Source organism: Thunnus thynnus, chromosome 10 (genome assembly GCF_963924715.1).
Source record: "Thunnus thynnus chromosome 10, fThuThy2.1, whole genome shotgun sequence".
Classification (NCBI taxonomy): Eukaryota; Metazoa; Chordata; class Actinopteri; order Scombriformes; family Scombridae; genus Thunnus; species Thunnus thynnus.
Window position 1 is genome coordinate 25,965,606 of NC_089526.1, and position 25,784 is coordinate 25,991,389.

The 25,784-nt window shown below is 38.9% G+C and overlaps 1 protein-coding gene across 1 annotated transcript; it reads left to right on the forward strand.

The window, feature by feature from the left end:
• The first annotated feature begins 6,957 nt into the window (after positions 1 to 6,957).
• Positions 6,958 to 20,871, forward strand: LOC137191845 (galanin receptor type 1-like). Its single transcript, XM_067602281.1, has 3 exons — positions 6,958 to 8,194; positions 8,281 to 8,346; positions 18,217 to 20,871. The coding sequence occupies exons 1-3, from the start codon at positions 7,529 to 7,531 to the stop codon at positions 18,535 to 18,537; spliced, it is 1,053 nt and encodes a 350-aa protein (XP_067458382.1). The 5' UTR covers positions 6,958 to 7,528; the 3' UTR covers positions 18,538 to 20,871.
• Positions 20,872 to 25,784: the final 4,913 nt, after the last annotated feature.

Genomic DNA, 25,784 nt, shown 5'->3' on the forward strand with positions numbered 1-25,784 from the left:
TATGCTGATACCCAGAATAACCATAAAAGTTCGCCCAAAAATGTAAGGATTTTACTTTTTATTTAGAAAACTAAATAAATGGATTTAGTTTCCACTGAATGCATTTCTATATGTGGTGGACATGACTCTCAAATAGCATTCAGCCTGTTTAAAGACCAATAAAGGCCAATGTAATATAATTTAGGCTAACTCTCGCACACACACACACGCACACACACATTAATTCAAGGTTGCCTGAAGTTGTTCTGTGACCTCTCACTTTGTTGTCCCCACCAGTTACAGTGACAGATGAAAGTAATCAAATGATTTTATTACTTTGAGTTTTTCTAAGCCAGAACTCTCTCAAGCCTCAATAAATGATAACAGCCTTTTAATTTCTGGCTTTATCTGATGAAGCAATACATTAATACTTAAAACTGACCTGCTTTATCTTTTTGACAGAAAATGTGCAATACTATATGCCTGATTCAATTCAGGGTTACGAGACAATTTGCAAAATAGCATCTGCTGAAAGACACCCCGTATAAACTGCTGCTCCGATGTGCAACAAAACAGACAAAAAACAACTGTCTGTGTGGAGCTGACAGGAGGGAGATACTCCAAATGTGATTATGCATCCCCAAATGTTGGACCTGTATATGCAACTGGTGTTTCAAACCACAGAGATTAACCTGTGTGACTCTGCTAAATCAAATAGGCTGGTACAGTGTTCTCATTATTTCCACTGATGACTTCCCACTGAACACAGACAGAGGGAATTAGTGTTGCAGACTGCAGCAAACAGTCATTCAGCAGGGCCTGAACACTCAAATGCACATTAAGCTATCAACAATAGATTCTCAACACAGCTGAATTTAAAAAGTAATAAAAGCATGTCTTCAATATAAAATAGCCCCATCTAGTGGAAGATATCCATTAAAAAAATGAAATGTAAAAAAAAAAAGAAAAAAAAAGAAAAGAAAAGACAAATTAGCATTGTTTTTTGTGATTCAGTTGGACACTTTATAAAATATCTGAGATACAATAAGATTTTAAAGGGGCACTGTACTGGCTTTACACATGAAGTTCAGTTTACTTGTCATGGGGAGTACTTCTCAGCCTGTGAAATCAGTTGCATAATGACTCCTGTGGCTCTGGAGTCTGGGATAATAACCCTGATTATGTCGTCAGGAGACTACAAATTTGCAACAGAAAGCCTGCGTTACAAATGCAGTTTGGGGTTTGAAAACTGAGTGTATTTACCAGGAGGGGGAAGTCAACCAAATCTACCATTTGATTGCATTATGGGAAATCTAGCATTTTTTGAAATTGCACCATACTTGGGACTAAAAATTGTGATATCTCAGCCTATCCTGCAGTGATTTCAACCATTCTTTTTCAAATCTGTCTTTTGCAAGCCTCCCAACTTTGTGGAAGTACAATAGTAAATGGCTGGAATACCTCTTTAAGGAGAAAATGAAAGTTGTCCTGTGAAGATTTCGTGTAAACAAACACAGCTTCTGTTTACATTCAGTGTCACACATCAAAACACATTCTGTGTATCCTTGAGGTCAAATGTATCAAATGCATTTCCTTCCTCATAAAACATTTATAGAGCTGATTTTGAACCTGCATTGTTTACATCCATGTTTACTTGCTAGCAGTATTCTTCTTCACTGCTTTTGCTGCTGCATTGCTGCATTTCTTGCCATGTTACCAGCTCCTGTGCAACATCGGCAGGAGTGTGTCACCCATATGCTTGTGCATGTGCGTCCTCATGACTGTGCACAAGAACAAACAAAACATTGCTCCTTAACCCTGCTACTGCTCTAAAACTCCTTTAAGTGAAATTGGGTCATCGTACTAAAGAGAAAAGGGAATAAATAATGTAGAAGTAGACACTCGACATGTCCTATATATTCAACAATAGAACATGAGTGGAAATGTAATAATCATAGAACTACAGGATCATGAGGGCATAGAATGGTGGTAGAAAATATAGCATTTACAAAAACAATAAAAATATGTATAGTATACTGTGTATACAATGTACAAAATGTCAACAGTATGTTCTATCATATTACAGTAGAATAACCTTTTATCTATTTGTTTTGTATCGGTTTTGTCGTCTGACCTTTGATTACAATTACACTTATCATTTTGAGGTTTCATCCAATCTAATCAAGTCCAAATAGATGGACGGCTGTTGTGATGTGTGTGTTCTCCATTCTGCTTGCTGCCATGCCTCTAGTCAGTATTGTTTCTGTCTGTTAGGAGGCAATGTGAGTTCAGAGCTGCACTTATGGGCTCAGAAAGTCTGACAGTAGCAGAAACCAGTGAGTTATTCCGTCCTAAGACATCCTCACTTACGCCTTCTAGTCATCGCTGCTGGCAGAGATCAATGAAGCTGCGCCCGTTTCATTTTCTAACACAGTTGAGTCTAATGGGACATAAAACAATACAAAGGCTGTCAGTGGAAGAGAAGAAAGGCAAACAATGGGCAGCGTGCCTTTGACCATTCTGACATGGAAGCATCATTATCTGCACAAAATGCCATACAACTAGCACGTTTCACTGCTGCGAGATGAATTTTTTTTTTTAAAAAATCTGTCAATCTCATATCTTACAAAAAAGGCAGTAAAACTTACTGAGAAACAAATAAAGAATGTCTGACATCCAAATGTATGTAGGAGTTTTGTGGCGAGTCAGATGGACCTTGATGAATCAAACATGTAGCAGGGTCTACAGCTGTTTACAATACATAGCCTTGCATTTCATAGCCTACACTGCTACACCTGATAGTATAATGAAATCACTGTATCTGTAAGACTGAAAAATAATTTGTTTTCTTCACTTTATCACTGACTGTGTTGTATACACAAGAGTATATCCAAGTCACAAAAGATTTGCTGGGCTAAAGCCTTTGTCTAGTCCACTGGCATACAGAGAGTGTTGTGCTTTACATTTCAGGATTGTTCAAAATAGAAAAGGGAGGATAGAACAAGCAGTTATAGCCTCTCAACTGATAAAAAAAAAATCAGCACCTACAGAAACTTTGGGATAAAGATGCTAAAGGAACATTCATACCGTTTAATCTTTACTTGCCAATCAAACACCACAACAACGAGCCCCAAGATGGAGCCAAATGTAAAACATTTCTAATCAGGTGCAGTTCAGTCTAGTTCAGTGCCATTGAGTTTAATAGCAGGTCAAGGTGGGCTAGCTGGTGATTATATGTGTGATGTGAGCATGAGGTGACAGGTGGGAGGAGATTGAAGTGTATTTTCTAACAGTATTCCACTGCTACTAGACAGCAGAGTTTGACCGAGAGGAATCATTCCTTAAGATCGATCTACACCTACAGGGGTCTCCAACACATCGCTTGTGAGTTACCAGTAGCTTGCTTCCTGTTTCTGAGTGTCTCTCTGAAGGTTCAAAGAATATGTATATAAATTTGATAACACAGTCACTTGGTAAACCTGTTTAAATTTCTGTCCAATCAAATTCAGACATCCTGCCACTGCTGACACAAAATAATTATTTGCCAAACAGCTGTCAATTAAATAAGTCACACTGCTGTAAAGTTTGGTTACACCTTAAGGCTAGTGGCCTGCACCAGAATTGACAATGACTGCAGAAAATAGTCAGGCCAATAAAAGGCAAAAATTATACTATTTCCATGAGGATTTTTTTTCTTTCATGAATGTGAATAACAAGTGTTTGTGTCTCATTTGCAGTGCGAATGTTTCAGTCGGTAAAAAATGTGATGTTGAGTGCCACTTCACCAAAGTCCATGTCAACTTTTCACAGGACTTTCCATCTGGTAGCAATCTAGAACAGAGAAAGTAAAGGAGCAAACTCTGTTTACCAAACCATCAAAGAAGGTCAACACAGCAACAGAGGCTTCATTTAAAGTGGCACACATCCTAATGAAGCAAAAAAAGCACCAATGGCGGGATTGTAAAAGAGGTGATGACTGTGGTGGCCAGACCTGCTGTATGTCTTCCTCATGACCGGGATAAGATGATCCAAAGCCTCCAAAGGCTGCCACCCGCCAGTCCCGACTGCGCAAAGGTCCCTGACTGCTCTTGCCATGACACATACCAGGTTCACCTTGTCAGAATCAGTAATTTTATCTGGCCGTAACCCTTTATCACTAAAATCAGTCTCTGATGCTAATTCACCTGCTGCCCTGACTCCTGGGAGGGCGCAGTGTCTCCCTCCCTCTCCTCTCCAGCACAGCTAGCCTCTCCTGGCCCACTCTCATCTACAGGCTGGGTCTCTCCTCCTTTCTGTCTCTCCTCTCTGATGCAGCTACTTCCATCTCCAGACTCAGCTGTTTCTGTCAGATATATACAAGTTATACAAGCTAATAACTGGACATTAAAGTTAGGGCCCTTTTGTACCCGGGACAACTGACCCGGTGTTCCCCTGGGGTCGGCGGCCCTGGCAATGGCTGAAACGTTATTCAAGGACAACAAAAGTAACAAAGCGGACCCGGACTTTCCTAAAGTTCTGAACTATCATTGTATCATTCATTCAACAGGCTAACATGTGAAGGTTATGGGATTTGATCATGTCATGACACCTGTTGTTAAGATCAACTCCATTCAAGCAAGGGCCAATCAACATAGGAGCTTCAAGCTGTTCCTGGAGGAATGTTCTGCTGAATATGGGGATATCCTTCTCCACACTGCAATCAGGTGGCTAAGCAGGGGTAAGATACTACAGTGCTTACTTTCCTTGCTGAGTGAAATCACGGCTTTCATGGAATCAAGGGAGGATACCACCCTGTTGTCTGATGCTGAGTGGCTACTTGATCTTGTGTTTCTGACGGATGTAACTGAGAAACTGAATCACTTGAACCTACAGTTACAAAGTAAAGATAAAAACCTATGTGATATGATCAGTAATGTTAAGGCTTTCAGAGCAAAACTGTCATTTTATATTCGGCAAGTGAAACACGAAACATGTGATACAGTGATATGTAGACAGACTGAACATAAGGACAAATAAAATAAGTAATAACACTTTTGCTGTCTATGACATTAATATGATGTGAATTTAAGTGTGAGTTTGACACATTGAAAATGTAAAGAAATGTATATAGAAAAAAACCTTCACATGCTGCTGATTATAAGATGTTTTGATACAAAATGTGAGTGTTATATTATTCAGAACTATGTGAATAAATGTTAATAATAAAACATGAGTAGCTCTTTAATTTTGTCAGATAAACTGTCAGAGGAAAAAAGGTCGGAGACCCCTGATCTACCATGTAGTGTTACTGATTGATCGGATCAGTTATCAGCATGTCTCCAGCTTAGCGCACATTAATAAAGTGTCGGTGACAGCTGCTGACTTACAGATCTCTCCGTGGATAAATGATTGCTGTATTATTGCAATAACACATGTTTTCTGAAGAACATGACATAATAGGCTCAGCTCAGTGGGTTTTCCGTCACAGTGAACAATAAACCAATAGTTCACACATTAAATTTTCATCAACAGCTCTTCAGCTTGGACTTGACCCTTCAGTCTTCTGGGAAATCAGCACATCTTGAGAGGCCAAAGCACGCTCTTTGCTCAAGAACTCCTGAATTTTCCATTTTTGAATCTTAGGATTCCTGCAGCTGTTTGTGAGAAATATTTGCCATCTTTATAAGAAATATTTTGGTTCTTTTTGTTTTTTCTAAGAATCATTTAAAATGTTTCTGTTGTGTATGTGTACTTGCTCTCTATCACGCTTTTCTCTTTCACAGGCACACGTGTGCACACACATACACACATAAAGAGCCTGACTCTGCAGAATGTTTACCTTAATGGATATGCATTTGTTGACTTGCCTGAAACCAGACTTGTATCATGATTTTTTCTCCGAGGACTGATTTTTACATTTTATTTATTGATAGATTACTTAACTATAAATCTGAAACCAAAAATGATATTTAAAAATAACATATAGACTGTAACTCGCTGTTGTAAGGTTTTCAAACCTCACCTGAGATTCTGTCCTTCTTTTGGTTTGTAGATTTGGGCAACACAACTCAAGTTATGCAATAATAACTGTGCTCACTTACGGAAAAGGGAGGAGATGACATTAAATAGTAAATATCTCTCCCACTAATTTCAAAGATCAGTGTTTGGACTGATTACAGAACATTCTTAAGCTCAAGTGTGACACTTTGGTTCTTCTTTAAAAATAATCAGATGTCTTAATTTGCTTTTAGGAGGAATTTTCACCAACAGCTGTTTACTTAAACAACATGTCCGAGCAATAATCACAAATTAGTTAAAAACATCTATTGCCTGAAATTAAATATAATATCAAATGATCTTAGTTTCGTCCAGTAAAGTCGTTTGGAACATTTAAACTTTACATACTAACAGCTTCAGATTCTCCACCTCACCGACTCCACTGCTGCTGCTGGCGTCGAGCTGCTGCTAGTCAACAATGTGTACAGTTTGAAGTTGACGGTTGCCAGATCATCAGGTCAAGTATCCCCCCATATCATCTTTCATTCTTTATCATAATAGCGCATGTTTTTTTTTGCAGAAAACACACAAACCTGGCAACTCTGCAGAGATCTTACCGTTAACATTACGTGGATGATTATGTGAGATCGGTGAAAATATTGAAAATATTGGTAGGGACAATCCAGCATCACATTGATGATTAGTCCATACCGAGATCTATGCCAATACGTAAGAATGAAAAACATAGCGTAGTCTACTTGCATGCACATAGTCAGTGAAATAACGAACACAGATAGCACAAAAACCCACCACTGATGTTTTTTAATTATTTTTAAAATGTTTTTAGAAAGCTTATTTCACTACAGGGGAAAATAAAACTCGAATAAGGCAATCATAGACTGCCAATAAAACTGCCAAGTGAGATGAGTTTTGTGGTACAGAGCAATTTTGACAGTCCATGCGGAATATCATCATAGTATTTGTATCCATTCTCTGTCAAAACTAGTATGAGTAAGAAAATGACATTGGCCCCTGGCATCCAAATTGTAGGTATAGCAATGGTTTCTGAAACGTGAAGAACAAAACGCATCCAGATCTTTTTTTTTTTTTTTTTGTCTCAGAATTTCTTGGGAGGTGGTATACTGGGTGCTGACGTGAATGGCACAGCCCAGCCCCTGCTACAACGAGAGGAAAAAGGTCCAGACGCAGAGAAATAGGCTACAGAGTGGATCAGCGCGCTCGGTGCGCAGACGCGTCAGGTGCGCACCAGGAGAGACTCCAAAGACGCACAGCAGCACGACTGATGAATGCTCTACAGACAACTAGATTGATTTGCAAGATTTTTTTATACGAATTACTAATGTAACGTCTAAGACCAACGCGCAGGATTTGGTGAAACCTTAAGGTAGAGACACATGAGAGCAAAGATAATCCTTACATGAGCGCTAATGGAAACGCACCGGACCATAAACCCCTGCTCTAAAAACTCTGCCATGAAGCAGCAGCAGGACATAAACCTCCCATAGGTCAATTTGGCAACATTTCAAGTTCACCTTAAGGGGAAAAATAAATCATGAACTTATCAGAGTCTGCCTGGCTCTTCGAAGAGCCGTGGAACCTAAGCAGAGCGGAGGAAGAGGACCAGAAACTTTTATTCGGGATCGGCGCGGATAATTTCATCACGCTGCTGGTTTTCGGACTCATCTTTACGCTCGGGGTGCTGGGCAACTCCATGGTGATCACTGTGCTGGCCCGGAGCAAACCAGGGAAACCACGGAGCACCACCAACATATTCATCCTCAACCTTAGCATAGCAGACCTCTCCTACCTGCTCTTCTGCATCCCCTTCCAGTCCACCATCTACATGATGCCGACGTGGGTCCTGGGCGCCTTTATTTGCAAATTCATCCACTATTTCTTCACTGTGTCCATGCTGGTCAGCATCTTCACTCTGTCTGCCATGTCCGTGGACCGATACATTGCCATCGTGCACTCCAGAAAGTCCTCCTCTATCAGGGTAGCGAAGCATGCTTTGATCGGAGTGGTGGTGATTTGGATACTCTCTCTGGCCATGGCAGCGCCTATCATGTATTACCAGAACATTTTTCATGGAGGAGAGAATCATACTTTTTGCTGGGAAGTGTGGCCAGATCAAAACCAGAAGAAAGTCTATGTGGTTTGCACGTTTGTTTTTGGTTATGTGTTGCCCCTGCTGCTGATTTCTTTCTGTTATGCAAAGGTAAGAAAACCAATTCACATGATTCATAATTATGGCAATGATTGAAGATTCCTAACTATATCTTACCCCTTTTTCTTTGCTTGCAGGTTTTAAATCACTTGCACAAAAAACTGAGAAATATGTCCAAAAAGTCAGAGGCATCAAAGAAAAAGGTATGTATTAAACCAGTCTTATGGAGGGCTGGGGTGGCTGGGGTACATAGATAACAGCCTTGTGTGCAAACTTGGCTGACTTAATCAGTTACAAAAACTGAATAAATATACCAGATAGAGAGCTTGAGTGACTTGTTACCTGTTGAATTATTGCTGAATTGCATTAATTTGAAGGAATTCTGGCTGTGACATGAAACAAAGTGAGGAGCCAGGTTTTCTGTAGTTAAAATAATTCTTAAATCACTGAAAATACTACTGTGCTATAAATTTCCACTTAAACTTGACCTCCTGCACTCTTGGATTGAGTAATACACCATTACCTGACATCATGATGATAATTATAAAGATTAATGATGTCAACCTTTACAAAGCTTTTAAGAAAAAGCCGGCACAGCTTGTGTCTAAGTTGCACCTTTATGGAAATATTCTCTATCTATCCAGATCAGTGCATTTCACGGTTCACTAAGCTGCAGCCTTCTCTTCTGCTGACACAGGGTATGATTTGACGCAGAAGTCAGTGTTCTTGGCCTTTAGGAAGATATATATCAGAGCAACACTGACCCAAAGTCCCGCACACATTATTCAACGCGGCTACAAGGCTGTGTGTTTTGTTATTTCCTTTAATTCAACAGCCAGTCAGAGGGAACTATTTCCATCGTCTCTGTTTGTTTTTTTCCCTTAGAGACAAAATAATTATTTTTTATGCTATAGTGCTTATTGTTAACTGCCACACACGAGAAAAGTGGCCAAAAGGCACTGTGCAATCAAACTGCCATCTAGTCTTCATTATTCAGGTCATTTAGCTTCCCAGAGTGCCAGTTATCTGCTGTCACCTGCTGGATTGCTGTTCTGTCTCTCTGTCTGTCCATTGTTCTTCACAGCTGGTCAGTTTAGCAGTACATCTGACAACTGCCGTGTGCTATACTATGATACCAGGAGTACAGACTATGGTCAGCTGGGAGGGGAGGGGCTGATGTGTACCTCCCTGCATACATGCTTTATTACATGAGGCTTAAAACAACAGTGGAAGGTCAAACAGGAATCTCAGATATTCTGATGATTTACTGTGTTGTGATCACTGTGCAGATCAGTTTAACTAATGCACAGGGGGAATGTTAAACTGACAGCTTTGTGATAAACAGTTAGCAAACAGTGGATTAAACTCAGACACATAAATTACCCCATTAGCTACTGTTAAACTATAACCTACAGTACTGTGGAAAAGTTTTAGGCACCTTAGATGTTCAGATTCTTATCCATTTTGCAATATCATCAGAGAGGTGTCTGATCGATCCCAAATTTATTCATGACATGACAATTTCCCAAGCACACAGCTAGAGTCATAAATAACTATTTTCAGCAACAAGAGGAATGATGAGTCCTGCAACAGATGGTATGGTAAAGCCCCCACAGAGCCTTGATCTCAACATCATGGAGTCGATTACATAAAGAAGCACCTGAGATAGCCTAAATAATAAATCCACAGAAGAACATTCTTTTTCCATGGTGGTTACAACAACCTGCCTGCAAGTTACCATGAAAAACTGAGTTTAAGTGTACGGAGGAGAACTGCTGCTGTTTTAAAGGCAAAGCTGCTCACAGCAAATGTTGATGTCATTTAGGTTTCTGCTGTTTACTCAACTTTGTAAGTTAATTGATAAATTAAAACAATTTATAGCAATATTTTTGTAAGCATTCTCACTTTACTTTTAGTGCCTAAAACTTTTGCACAATACTATATGTCAGAAGAGACAGTCTGCACATAAATATTCAGCAATGAAAAACATACAAACTTTGTAATCCTGCTAAAAAAAAAAAAGTAATATCACATGAAACTGCATTAAAACTGCACAAACATGCACATTTACTTTTTGGCTGGACCAGCTACAGACCAGCCCTATAACCCTAAAATGTCTGTCTGTCACTGACTAACTGACTGAGTGATAAAGTTACATTATTGGTCGGCCAGTCCAGTGTTGGAGTTTCCCCATTGACCACTGCACTTTCAAAATGAATTGGTGCTAACGGTTTCAATTATGTCCTCAGGGGGTGTTTACAGCAGAGCCCCAAGCGCAGATCACTAGTCCCGAAATAAGTTTTAAAAACACACATTTACCAGCCGAAGTGTCTCACATGGAGGCTCTGACACTGACAGGAGCACCCTGCATGGTGGCTATGAGCTAGTTAGCATGGCCGTGCCGTTCTGTGTGTAGCCCATAGACTGTATAAGAATAAGGTGCACATTGACCATACACTGTCCAGCCGTGTGCTAGGTTTTGACCTAGTCTTGTTTATGAATATCCATGAATGGAGCTGTGCCAGAATTAGAGTGCTTTGCAGTATGTCTGTTTTGTTGAGGGTGTGTATTGTTTATGTCTTGTCAAGATTAATGTATAGCAAGGCACTTTACATGTATAATCGCTGGACAATGAATAATGCATGTACATTAGGAAACCATTAGTAGATCAGCTACTTTATTATTTTTATCATTTGTATTACTTCTTCGTCCTTGTAGCTGAGATTAGGGCTGCCAACGTTTGACTTCAGCTTGGAGTGATATTTATTCCCATGGGGTGGGGCTGGGAGGTCAGGGTTGTGTGTGTATTTCAGTTGTGCTTATTTTTGTTCATAATAAAATGAGCATTATTCGTGGTAAATTGACCCACTCGACCTCTCTCTGGCCTTGTTTAGTGCTGCAATGCTGCAATAACTTTACTAACCTTGCTCTACGTAGGCCAGCTCTACAACGACAGATCCTGAGTAACACCTGATGAATTCATAGAATTAGACAAATGTCAATGTTGTTGGTGTATATTCTCATTCACGCCTGTATTAATTTGTCTGTGCGTTGAAGTAGCAGCGGAAGCCCAAGCAATCGGCCTGTTGTATTTTAAAACAAAATTTCTGCATTTCTACGTTACCTACCCTCTTGGATTAAGTCAAGAAACGGACACGTGCACGAGTCTAGATTGGTTAGATTGAGGGTGCTATGAAAACCAAGAATGCCTCAAGAACAGTGTCAGGAATGGATCAGGACAGGAAATGATTATTAAAAGAATGGCTATTTCATATTTGAATTTGTATTTATAAAAATATTCCATAGCCTAAAATAGTAGTTGGTTGGTTGACAAGAAAGTTTCAGGGCGATAGAGACTCAGAACATCCCCATAAGCCTAGTAACTCACTCTCACTAATGTCTGCATGTGCTGTGCTGCTCTGTCTTGTCTGTCTGTGTGCTGTCAGTGTCCTCTTTTTCGTGCCCCAACTTTATCAGTCATGAATTTGTTTTTCACTGCGTGAGAAAATGGACATGTGGCATGAGAGCATGTGAAAAGTGTCAAATTTGTGAGGCTCACGGTCAATGCATTAGAGTTGGCAATTCTGTGAGATGCTGTAAAAAGCCAACCTGGGTGTTCTGCTGCAGAGATTAACTTGTTTTAACTCAGCACACCATAACTGTCTCACTTTGATTTGATTGCTGGTCTGATGATGCAACAATGTCACCTAGCTGTCACCAATTTGGCCACAATGATTAGTGTGATGTTATTATGTGTGCATAATATGGATTATAGTCCTCATAATCCATTTTTCACTGACCAAGGTTCATACTTAAAGGAGTTTGATGTCTAAGGAAATAGCCTTTTTTGCTTTTTTGGCTGAGAGTTCTGTAGATGAGAAGATCGATATCCTTCATGTCTGTCTGTTCAATATGAAGCTACCATCAGCAGTGGTTAGCTTGGTTCAGCATTAAGATTGGAAATGGGGAGATACAGGCAGCCTAAACTAGGTTATCTGAAAGAAAAATCATGATTGTGCTGAATCAAATCAAAATAGTATTGTTATCAATTAATTATAAGTTGTTGTCATGTTTGCAAGCTCTTTTTATTTGCTGTCTCAAAATATTAGCAGATATGTCACACGAGGGGTGCTTTTCAGAATAGATGAAACTCAAAGGAGACAAATAAATAAATGGCAGTGGGCCACACATGGCCTTGGTGGAAAGCAAGGGAATTTGTTCAAATAAGTGTTTAATCGATAATTTGTGTGTTATATTTGGGTCTCAGCAGCTCACCACCAGGCCTGTGAAATACAACGACAGATGGGAAGAGTAAGGTTACTCCCACTGGTGTTGTGAAATACATCTACTGTTGACAAACTTCCTATCACCCCCAGGCACCAAAAGTTTGCCTCCAAAAGTCAAATGAGGCAATCTCAAAAGCCAAATTCATTTCAAATAAATCTCTTTCCCTCTCAGGTTTAATGTCCTGTTCAGATAAAGGAAATATGAAGTATCATTGATTTTTGGTTGTAAAAATTCTTGTGTCAAAGCCTTATTTACCATGGCTCCTGGTTAATGCCCTTGGGGATACAGAGCGTTTGAGTTCATTTTACTTGGCAAGCAATAATGTTTTTAAATGGAGAGAGAAGTTAAAAAGCCAGAAATGATATGAGTCAGTCAGGCATCCAGACGGAGCACACAGATGATTATGGATAATTATGAAAATGAATATTAGTCTTGAAATTGTTTTACAGAATCTGTAAAAAGAATGGGGACAGCTAATGCTTCAGAGATCAAACTGCTCATTTCTGACAGAGATGCCCATTTGAGTGTCAATGATTGAGTGTTACGATCCTACCTGACAGAATCAAAGGAATGCACCAGTGATTTACTACTGTACTTCCTTAAAGACTTTATGAAAGCCCAGTGATGACATCACCAGGTTTACACTCTTAAGCTGGATTCATACTTGACACAAGGGGTTAACAGGAGTCCTGCTACAGATACCTGTAGTGTAAATGTTGATTTATGGTGGTGATAGGCGAAAGGCAGGGTACACCAGGACTGACACATAGAGACAGACAACCATTCACACTCACATCCACACCTATGGGCAATTTAGAGTCACAGCCTGGGGGAGGAAGGAAGCCTGAGCACCCAGAGGAAACCCATGCAGGCACGGGGAGAACATGCAAACTAAACACAGAAAGGCCTCAGGTACTAGGCTCTAGGTTCTTAGGTTCTAACCTAGTACCTTCTTGCTGTGAGGCAACAGTGCTAACCACTGTACCACCATACTGCCCTGTTAGAATCATCTACCAAGGGAAATGAATACCCAGGCTTCTCATGTTCCATGTAAACATCATATCTTGAATATGATCAAAACCAGGATAAGACTCAAAACTTGGATACTTATGAGCATGTAAACACACTTAATGTGCCTGATACGATATAATATGATTGCTGATTATTATTGCAAAACACTTTCATCCACTTTGATTCTGACATACTGACTCCTGATGATTATCACTGACATTTTACATGGCTGAAATATTTTCAACACAGCTTTACATGTCTACATGTGCAGTAGCTAGTTATTTAAGAAAATAGCAAATACCAAACAATGAAATGAGTCCTGAATTGCAGAGCAATTTTGAATGTTAATGCTTTTTATGGTGTTTTCTTTTTCCTCTGAGGAGAAAAGCTTGCCTTAGGTCCTGATATCCAACTTTGACTTTGATCACTTGAACACATTACTGAACTGTGACAGTTTAAAATGTTAACTAAGGAGATGGAGCATTGTAAGGTTAATATTTCAATATCAAAAATAAATCTTGACAGCTGTTAATCAATTATTCAAAGCATTTGAACAACAGTGAACAAATAACAGCTTTTTGACAAGTGAAGCAGCAGAAGAGGCAGAAAGACAAGAATTTGTATTAGTTTTCTCTGTCTGTGGCAATGCTGCTGTTTATATTAGCCTAACTGATGGCTTCCAGGGGTATGAGGTGAAGATATGAATGTGTTATGGAGGCTGTGCAAACAAAGCACTGCTACCAACATACTGCTCTACTAAAACTGTGGGAACCTCTCTCTGGCTTCTGTGTGTATGTGTGTGTGTCAGGGTTTGGCTGTAATCTCAGGCCAATATTGACCTTTCATTTCAAAGTGGATATAATCCAGTCAGTGACATTTATCTCAAATATGATCGATAGGATGCAGTTTCATTACACATTTATTGTAACACTTATCAATATAACACTCGACCGTGGGAAGCTCTAAAATTGAAATGATGATCATAAAACATTTCATCAGACTGTGCAAACATTTGCACCGACATGTCATTATTATTATAGTACTGCTGTTCAGAGTAAAGGTTAGGCTACAACCAAACCTGTGATTAATTTATTTCAGTTCGATACAGAGTTGAAAAGTTTACTCCTTGTATTTAGTTTAATAGAAATCAGATTATAACCTTGTTACCTTGCCCATGGTCTTTCATATATTGATTTTTTTCTGATGTTCACGCTACACATGTATTAAAGGTGCAGTGTGTAGAATTTAGTGCCATCTAGCGGAATAGACTTGACAGAAATGGAATATAATTTTCATAAGTATGTTTTCGTTAGTGTATAATTGCCTGAAAATAAGAATTGTGTTTTTGTTACTTTGGAATGAGCCCTTTATGTCTACATAAGGAGCGGGTCCTCCTCCATGGAGGCCGCCATGTTGCACTGCCATGTTTTTATAGTAGCCCAGAAGGGACAAACCAAACACTGGCTCTAGAGAGGGCCTTTCATGTTTTTTCATGACAGTTAGGGCCTTTTCATGATTGTTAGTATCTCTCATTCTTCGACTTGTCTTTTTGACCTTACACTTTTTGGGCATGGTTTTCCACATGGACATGAATACAGTTCTGAAAGAGAGAATTAATCTCTATTTTAGTCAAAGAAGTGATCAGAAATGTAGTTCTCCATGAAAATCCTATAGTTTTGGAGTGCAGTAATTCTCAATTCAGGGAAATGTGTAAAAAACACACAAGACATTTTTTTCTGCCTGGTATAATAGTGCAGACATAAATTATTGCATCTCAGAGTATTTCACTCAATATAATTGTGACGTGAACAAGCAGATAGCAGAATTGATATGGAATAATGTTTAACACTGTGAAAAAAATGTTTTATCTAGAGACTGTCCTCCATATGTGTTGTTCTTGAGGGCATGGACCAACAACATATGTTATCATTTAATTTGGAGGACTTTATCCATGGGGAATTTAGTGGGAAATATTAGGAACATGTACAGTACTGGACATGTTTTGGCATGTTTAATCTAACATTTGTAACTTTCCTTGAACAAAACGAAATATAAAGCAGCATTTCTAATTAATCTCAGGCTCCTCTCCTCTGCATTTTTATTTTCTGCAATGTGAACTAATTAGCTCTGGAATAAATCCACTTGCTACCTAGAAATGCAGTGGAGCAGCTTTGCAGATCAGGCAGCATGTAATTAGTTTTTTATAATGACACTTCCCAGCTGTAGCCTTTGCTTTACTGATAGTCTTGCCTGAAGTAATAACATCCACCACCACTTTCCTCTTAGACATGACCTAAAATTGGTTTGCCATACTTTCCACATTAAGTTATCACATTTTATTTGAAACAAATTGATACTTTTCAGTACATCATGTTAAAGTGTAACTTATTTTGCTTGTCTGGTATACTATATGATCAACTGGTGACCACTTGCCACTCTTTTTTATCACAACATTGCCAGGCATATCTTTGTGTTATAACTGTACATATTGTGCAAATTTTCTCTATGGATATTAGTGACACATGAGCCACCAGTTCCTTAGTAAGTGTTAAATGAATACATGTTTGCAGGCCTATTATCTATCTTCACTGCATGTATTTAGAACTATGAGTAAGTGAATCCTTGAGTCTTGATTCTTTTCTGTTCTCAGAAAAGCCTTAATCAATCAATGGAATCAGGTACCAGCTGCGAGACAGCATGTGTGATGTTTATGCTTATAGCAGTGGAACAAGTGCAGCGAGGTCTTCTGCCATTTTCCAGGCACTCTTACCATTTATTCCACAAGGTTGTAGTTTTTTTTCACATTCTTGTCATTATCATTAGTATAAAAGCTCAAGGCCTAACAAGCCTCAGGATTTAAAGAATGATAGTCTTACAGAGTCTCTGTTAGCTTAATGTTCAGCTCTGTAGACATATTGGAATTAGATGTATAGATGAGACAAATCTTCCCATATTCTCACTTCAACCACCCACATTATGTACATACTGTATGAGTGAATCAGTAATATGTATGATCGTTTGCATCATGACCTTCTGATTAGAGGGTCATATAACCTAACATAAATTTACATAATTGCAGCTGTATTTGCTGAGTGAAATGTCAATAGGATACTTTACATTACTGGTCAGTGTAATGCAATACAATTAAAGATTTTATGAGGTCCTAAATGGGTATGAAATTGCATACAAATGGGTCTACAGTTTTTATTGGTTTAAGAAGGAACTGCAATACAGCTAATGTTTATGCCATCAATTTAAAGCTGCACTAATCAATATTTTAAATATTGACAATAGATCAAATGACTATGTGAAATGTGAAGGGGGTTGCTCATAGTAACAAACCCATAGAAAATTATTACCAAGTCTGTAGTTTCCTTCGGCCCTAAGGTGTGTTTTTGCATCTATTAGCTTATTGTTTTGGTTTTTCCAGCCCACAACTCTCTTATTATCAACTTCAATTTCAGCTGAGACAAAAACAGAAAACATCTGTTTTCAGTGGAAAAACTATGATAATTCTACTCTACCTGACTAGCACCAAACAGCCAGCAGACAAAGTTAGCCACTAGCTGGTAAGAAGTGGAGTATTAAGAGCCTGCTATGTTTCTCGGAAGTTGGTGGAAACCAAAACAGAGCTAAAAGTACAGTGAATAGTAGACTTGCATTTGTAAGGAAAATATTTTGGAAAATATTTTGGAAGTCTGGCCTGTTGCCCAACTTTGCTGCAAAATAATGACAAAATGACACAGGAATCATTCATGTAGTTATCCCTGTTAGATTGTTGGCTGCAAGCTAACACTTTAGCATACACCAGGCTCTATAATACCTAAATACCATTAACTCAGTGTAGTTTAAGTACTATACCGAAGTTTGTGTAAAGGTTATCAAAGACCAAAGGATTGTCTTATCATTTTAATGTGCAGAAACATGTAAAGATAATCATTACTTCTCTCCTTTGCTAATGTGTGCATGTTCCTGAGAGAAGGAATGTGCCTTAGGAGGCCCACACTCCTCTCTTTCCATCCTGGCTTAGGCCCAAATAAGGTACCATTCTGTGTCTTGGAATAAACAAGACATGTCGAAAGGTCAAAGGCCACATATGGCTTGAGGCTCTTCCTTGATTTGTGTCTTTAGGTGATGTGGCTCCTAGTTAACATACATGTGCATGTAAATGTATCTCATTGCTGTTTGCCATTGAATGTAATTCATAAGTTGATATGAATTGACCAAACGATGATCATTTCTTTGTCTCTAAAGACTATAAAAAGGTCAGTTTGGCTTTGTATAGTGAGACAGAGGAATGATTCCCTTTTTGTGTGAGTTCTGTCTCCTTATTGATCAATAATAATTTCATTAATCTTCAGATCAACCAGTGTCTATGCTTTTATTTCTGTGTTTGTGTCCAGTGTTTTAGCAGCAATTCCACAACATTTGTGTAGGTATATCAGGTGAATAAATGTGTATTTTTCTGCTGCTGAGTTTTGAAAATAATACAAAAAAATCATTAACTTTATATAATGTATAGGTTAATGTGTACTCCATCAACAGAGTGTATGGCAACGTTTAGTAGCACCCTAGAATAGAACTACAGAATAATAACAGAGCAGCAGCAGGAAGTTCTCCATGTCACCAATGTCTCAAAACATATTTTATTCTTTTATCCTGAACAAGACTTAAACAGTCCTTAGTACAGCATGTAAATGTCATCACTGTTGTCCCTGAGGGCACTGACTTAATATCTTCCCTACCCCTTTCTGTTCCTCTTTTGTGGATCCCAGACGGCTCAGACGGTGCTGGTGGTGGTGGTGGTGTTCTGCCTGTCTTGGCTCCCTCATCACGTCGTTCACCTCTGGGTGGAGTTCGGGACCTTCCCACTGAACCAGGCCTCCTTTGTGTTACGGGTGGCTGCCCATTGCCTGGCGTATAGCAACTCGTCTGTCAACCCGGTCATCTACGCCTTCCTGTCAGAGAACTTCAGAAAGGCTTACAAGCAAGTGTTCAAATGCCAGATCGGTTCCAGTGACTCGCCGCTCAACGACATCAAGGAGATCCGCAGCAAGGTGGACACTCCACCCTCAACTAACTGCACCAATGTTTGACTGAAAAGGTGTGGATTGTGACATGAAAATGAATTATGACAAATGTCACATTGCAACATCACAAACATTGTCACTTATTGTAAGGACATAGTGACAACAATCAGACATGAGTGGGTGTTGATTTTTGTGATGTGGGTGTTGCTTGGATATTGCTACAGCTATACTTTTTCCACATAAGCGCTGTTCATTATACCTGGACTAGCTGAGATAAAGCCACTGTGGCTGCAAGACATGATTACTCTCTGTTCGATCAGTCTATGTTTCCTACATCTCTTTGTTCAAAACTGGGGAATTTGAAACTCAGGTAAATGACATTCGCTCTAAAGTAAAAGTCATTTGATTGTAGACAAAATACATTGATATATTTATAAGTCAATACATTTAAAATATGAAAGGTAGTGTTAGTATTAAATATCTTAATTGGCAGACTTTTTATGTTGGGTCACAACATCTGCATTAACACAACACCTAGTTGTTTGAATGTGTCTTTTCGGTCTGAAGAACAGTGATGGGAAGTAGGCTAATGCATTATTTTATAGTTTGTTACAGAATGTTTTCTAGGAACAATTAGTGTAAGTGACCCCAATTTCAAATTTAGGAATTACGTTAGAGTTAGTACACTAATCTCTGTAAAGCTCTGGCTATCCTCTATGGAAAGAGAAGAAATGTGGCTCCTGGTTTCTCTAAAAATGTCAAAAGAGAAATATAATAAAGTCAGCACCTCCAAAGAGTGAGCTGGCAGCTTGTTAAACTACAATAACTCAGTTTCTACTTCTACACATGTTAAATACAGAGGATTTGGAGTTGGTTTTGGAGTTTGGAGTTGTTAGAGAGCCAGTCAGAGCTGTGCCGCTGAGCAATGAAAATAATGTATGAGTGATGGACTACATTTTTCAAGTAACTTGCCGCTTTGCCACTGTAGATAAGAAAAAAAAAACATTGCTATTGCACTCAAGCTTGTATTTTAAGTACATTTGGTTGTAAATATTATGGACGCTGAAGCTGGTATTCACATACTGCCTGTGAAAGCCTCCCTCTATATGTGGCTGTTATGCTATATTAACAGTTTTCAGATTGTGCTGTGCTGTATGACTGAGCCAGGCAGTTAGATATGTAAAGCTTGTTAAGATGATTGTTTTGTACCCTTTCTGGTAGCCATTTTTCTACCCATGAAAACAGTCTTACAGGAGATCCTGTGGAATATGTTGTATGCCATATGTATGTAATGTGCCAAGCCTACACACAGCAGCTTTACCTCAGTAAAACAAAATCATTAAAACAAAACAATATGAGACCATTAAGTTGGACCTACAGTATTGTATGTACATCTTTGGAAAATGTGGACTTTTTGCAGGAACATGTTGCATCTCTTAACTCACTTTTTGCTGGAAAAGGATTTAAGAAGTTAAGAGGGGATTTTCAGCAGAATAGGCAACTGTGTGCCAGGGAGGAAAGGGAGTCTGCTGCAGGGTTTGTACTGCAGCAGTTGATATGACTGATTAACACTAACTTAAAACAGAGAGGTGGAATTAATCAGTTTAATCAGCAGACTCATCCCCCCTGTCAGCGAGGACTTCAGATGTGAGAGCCAAGGATTATTCCCAGAGAGCAGAAGTGGTGCAGTTGATGACTTTACTCACTATATGCTGACTGTACAGATGGTGATGCTCATTCATGCCACACAGGACTCGTGGAATGTTTTTAAATGGGACTTTTTCATGGAATCTCAATCCGGGAAATGTGAGGGACGTGGCTAATTACTGGTGGGATTATGGCTCACACACACTGCCTGGCAATGTGAATGAATGGAATTTCTCTGGCAAATGATACAGATGTGGAACACAAACAGTGTTGTTTCCTTCAAAATACCCATGTAAAGAGCACATGAACAAAAAAATATTTTTTTCAGCAGGAAATGCATTGTTTAATTTTCTAACACTTTAGATTACAGCCCACAATTACATTAGCGTATTTGGGGTATCAATAAAAAATGTAACAGCGTATCTATACTTCATATATGTAAGCACACGGGGATGACAAGAGGATGGGATTGAGGAGGTTACAGCTTTGTTTCTGAGAGGCAGTTAGAAATAAATTACAATGTACATGTCTTTAATTACTATTTAAAAAATATGAAGTATAACATTATTACTGAGAAACAAGGCAGGGAAAATATGAATCAAAGCGTAACAGTGTTGATATTGCTATGAAATTGCTGCTTGTACAGATTTTCAGCTTCATGTGTTTTACTGAGGTTGTCTGGATGTGTCTTTTCAGCCTTCTTCTCGTATTACTTCAGCAGTGCCATTGAAGTCAAATAATTTACCAGATATATTGGGGTGGGTGGGGTGGGGGGATGAATCTCTGTGCTTGAAATGCAACATGTGAAGAACTGTTAAGGCTCTATATCTGGATGTTATTTTGAAATATATCCAGGCTTTTGATTGTGTCTTTATGCAGTGCTACTTATGTTATATAATTATATTAAACTCTGTGTCATTTCCTTGAAGAAATCTCTTTATTCCATAAATGATACCTGCTTTGCATTTTTTTAAAAAAATTCTTATGTGTTTTCTCAGGAATGAAAATCTCCCAAAAAAATTGTTTTCACATCTCACTGAGGCCTTCACTTCTATAAAAGGAGCTTTTTCTTCAGCCTTACTGATACAAAACAACCCTCACCTCCCTCACTGACACAATGGGTTGTGGCCAACAGAAAGAAAATAACAGTGGAGGTTCCCACCAGTTGGAATCCCCTGAGAGTTTGGTTTTAGTTGATTACACACCAGTGGAGTGCATTTCCTGGCATCAAATCAACCCAATGATCCCTAAGAGGTCTCAGGAAACAGCCTACAGTCCCATGATACCTTGTCACATACCAAAGCTTGGTCACATTTTAACGAACTGGGTACCCCTTTAGCCTTATTTTTCAACGTGCAGGGTAGTCCGATAAACTTCTATAGAACTCCCACAAAATCTGAAAGAGACACCGTGAGACCAATGACTGATGTGTAGATAAGGTGTCAAATTTCCATATTCAGAGGTGGCGGGTTGGGTGGATGGCTAGATAAATAGATGGCAAGAACTGGACTTTGCTGGAGGAACTGGACTTAACTGCAGGAGACCACTGTTCGCTTACTGTTTCCAACTGCAGTTTTTAACCATGCTGTGAGATGGGGGGGGGGGGGGGGGGGGGGGGGGCGCTTAAAGATACAGGAGCTAAAACGGCCTGTTTCAGACAGAGGCTGAACTGAAGGGCTGTGTAAAAGGTCAGTATGAGTTAAATAAGGAGTTTTTTGAACTGTGAATCATGCAGAGATATTCCAGTAGAGCCCCAGATTAAAAATATAGACCTGTAAATATGCATAATATGTCCCCTTTAAACAACAATGATTTTTTTAGCATACAGAAAACTACAGCTGCCATGAAAATTTACTGGCATGGCAGTGCAGATACATTGTAACTTGGTTTTGTCAGTATTGTATTCACAAACACTCTTGTCTAAAGTCAGTTTTTCAACTCTTGAGATGTAACCTCTGCTGTCTAAAAGACTCTACACCATTCAGTCTTCTCTGTTCTGTTGTTATTACATGACTGTGTTAATGTCTGAATTAACAGAAGTCACTTTTCTCACCAATGCTCTACTCTTTTGTCGAGCTGTGACATTTGAGCTCATGGGAAATGGGGTTAGTTAAAGGCCACTTAACTGTCTTTATCTAAATTTATTTGATTTTAAATGATGTTTTCCTGAGACAAATCTCAGCTCTGATAGTGTTGCTCAATCATCTCAGACATTTATCAGGAAACTCATTTTGTCAGCATACATTACACATCAGGGCATCAAACACAGAGGGCTACGTGCAGTGGGTGACCAAGCTTTGAGAATGAGCACTGTTCTGTTAGTGCTGGACAAACTTAATATACTCTGGAATATCCAACACGGTATTATTGAGTTATAGTTGCAGATAGCCAGACTGGTTGAGACTCACCTAGATTTGGATCCTGATAGATATACTGTGCAATGGGGAAGCAATTACTTGCTTCCCTTGACAAATTTGTTTCAAAATTAATTTTGCTTTATGTCATTACTCATGTGGACATATCCTTTCTGTCTGAAGTTTGCATGCATTTTAAGGGATGATGACAGATTTTGTGGACACATCCTCTCATAAGCCTGGCCTGAGTCACACAGTGTGTGATGTTGGATTACACCCACAAAAGCTCTTGGTGTGACCACTATCACTTTTTCTATGATGGCTGTTTATTTAATAACCCCATCTGAGCTACACACCGTGATGGAAGCAAAGAGCCATAGAAAGCTTATCTTATTGTTCATTTGGTTTAGCTGCCTGCTCTTTTCATCTGAGATCATTAATACATGAGCACCAATGAATCAAAGATGTGTGTGCCATTTATAGTATCATTTTCCTTCACAATTTTCTTCTTTGCCATTCAACTTTGCCTGTTCTATCATCGGTTAACTGCAGCAACAGAAAAACTGGTTCTTTAGCTCTCTGTCGTGAGTCAAACAGTGACCTTACTCCTGCAGTAAGAGCAGCTCTTTCTGTGAGGAACACTGTGAAATCAAAAACTCCAAAGGGTGTGAAAAATTATGGAGAGTAGAGTTGAGTAAAATTACTGCTCCAACTTGAGACTTAATGATGCTCTCTCTCAGATTTCACTTAGAGGTATCACAGCTATGGTTATATTTCACACTAGAACTGCACTGAGTGATAATGATTCATAACTGTCCTTTCATTAAAAACTAATAAACTCTCCTTTCATTAAATCATCATGTGTTTTTTAGACATATTAGATAATGTGTCTTTATTTCTTTCGTGTGAAGAGAGGACATACTACTACCAATCTCAGAATCACACCTTGAGATCAGCACAAAAGCTTAGTGCCTCAACAGTTGTTTTTTTTTACACCACAAAAGGCTAAGAGACAAAAGGCGCTCTTACTGCACCCAGCAGAAAAACACTCAACTGAAGCAGTGATCAACATCCAGACATGAAGATCACTCAGTATGTCACTCAGAAATAAACATGGTGCTCACTCTAACCACATGCAGACAGTGCAGACTCATTTCCTCTCAATTGGCTGTTATCTAATTGATGTTGATGGAGCAAAGATGGGTTGAAGTTCGGCCTCACTGAGAAGCAGTGCAGACTGGAGGCACAATATCAAAAAAGAAGTGCGTGTCATGTTACATTTAATCTTTGAAATGATTCATTATGATGCATGTGAGCCAACAACCCAGAAATGTAAACATTCCTTGTTTACTGCATTTTTGACTTTTTATCTTGTATTAAACAGAAGATTTTACAGTTTGATTACTTGGGCTTAAGCTGCAAGCTGTGTTTACCACAAACATTGTGCAAAACAGATTCATTTTCTCCCACACTTGCCAGAAAATTATGTGCAGAGCACTTTATCTTATGTTTTGGCACCTTTATGTTTTCATAACTCCTTGCTCATGATTAACAGCAGCATATGGTGTTTGGTGTATTCACTGTTCTGAAAATTAGTTTTACTGACTCACTCTGAGAGAACAGGTGAACCTCATGCTGTGAATGTTTGTGCTCTTGTAATTATGACTGATGCATAATTAGTGGAGACTCTGTTAGTGCACAGCATGTAAAAATCTGAAATAATTACGTTTTTTTTTCATAATTTACAATAATAATTAATTTTACTCAAACATCATGTGTCTTCTGCTGGCAAAAACAAAACTGTAATCTAGAAGCAACACTGACATAAACCGTATAAATTAGTACTGGCATTATAACCAAAGTCGGCATCAAATATTTCAATTTACTACATAGTATTTCTGCACTTGATAGTGAGAAAATATTGTACTTACAGCAAGATTTTCTTCCTCGCTGTGTTGAATTGCTTTCAGGTCATAGTGATCGTGTGATACATGGGCACGGCAAACCTTTCCAGAGTGAAAAACCAATTACCACAGCTACATGTCTATTCCCAGAAAAGCATTAGGGAAACAGCATGGGCTTTCCCAACTGGAGAGCATGGGCTGACTCATGAACACACAATACCAAAAATATTATGTGGGCACATGTGAGCTTGACTGCCTCAGAACTAAAGAAAAAGTATATGGAAATAACCATTTTGTTGAATTTCCTCTCCTCACACAATCAAGTATAATTGGCAATCTAGTCTACATCTATGAGTGGAAAGTGTAACGCACAAAGAAAATGTACTTTAAGATTTGGGGAGAACATGCAAATTGCTCACAGCGAGGACTAAAGCCCAGCTATGAACCCAGGACCTGGCAACCACTGACTTCAGTTCTTCAGTCATAGCAGAAATTCAAGAGAAACATGTCAAATTAGTCAATTAGTGCTAATAATGGTAATAAGGAAAATTAGATTTTTATAATTGGCGTTGGCGGTCTGCAAAATGTGATTTTTTTTTTTCTGTATTTCCGATTGTTACTCATAAATACTTTGGCTAACTTGCAGACAGACCCTGTCAGCAGCACTTAAAGATCAGATCTGTTGAGTGTCCATGAGCAGGGATGAAAGCAGCACCTAATGCTAGCTATACAATCATGATGCATAGCAACAAATCAGCTGCATTGTATTCAGGTCAGGTTTTACCCTCATGGCTACAAAGACAGAAAAGTTCCCTTGTGAAGTCTCCTTCACTCCACTGCTAAGAAATAAGCTATTCCTAATCACCCTGAATGGAACACCTACTGTACCATCCGCAAGCACACTGGCTAGAATATTAATGCTCTAATAATGGACTACCTGAAGCATAATGATCACATACATCCCCCACACCACTAGCCATTAGAGTAATGTGAAGATTTCAAACGTTTTTGATATTACCATACCATTAACAACCTATGGCAACTTCCAGAGAGTCATTAGTTTGCCACTGACAAAGGGTACATTGAGATACCCAGTCATAAGGTAACTGGTTCGGGGGATTAAAAAAAAACAAAACTAAACTAAAACAGCACAACATGAACAGCATGGTAGTGATCTCCTTCCATGCTTCAACTTTGGTGCCTTTCAGAAAGCTCTCTCTCCTGTTTCTCTGCATTGCTTTGGAAAGACTGGATCATATCAGTTTTGTTGCAGAACAGCAGAGGAGATTAACAATCGCAAGATATCTTCAGGTAAGTGACCTGAGGTATATATTTACCAGTCTGTTGTGAACATACATCTGGCGCATCTTTGCCATAAAATACATGTTTTAAAACAATATGACATGCA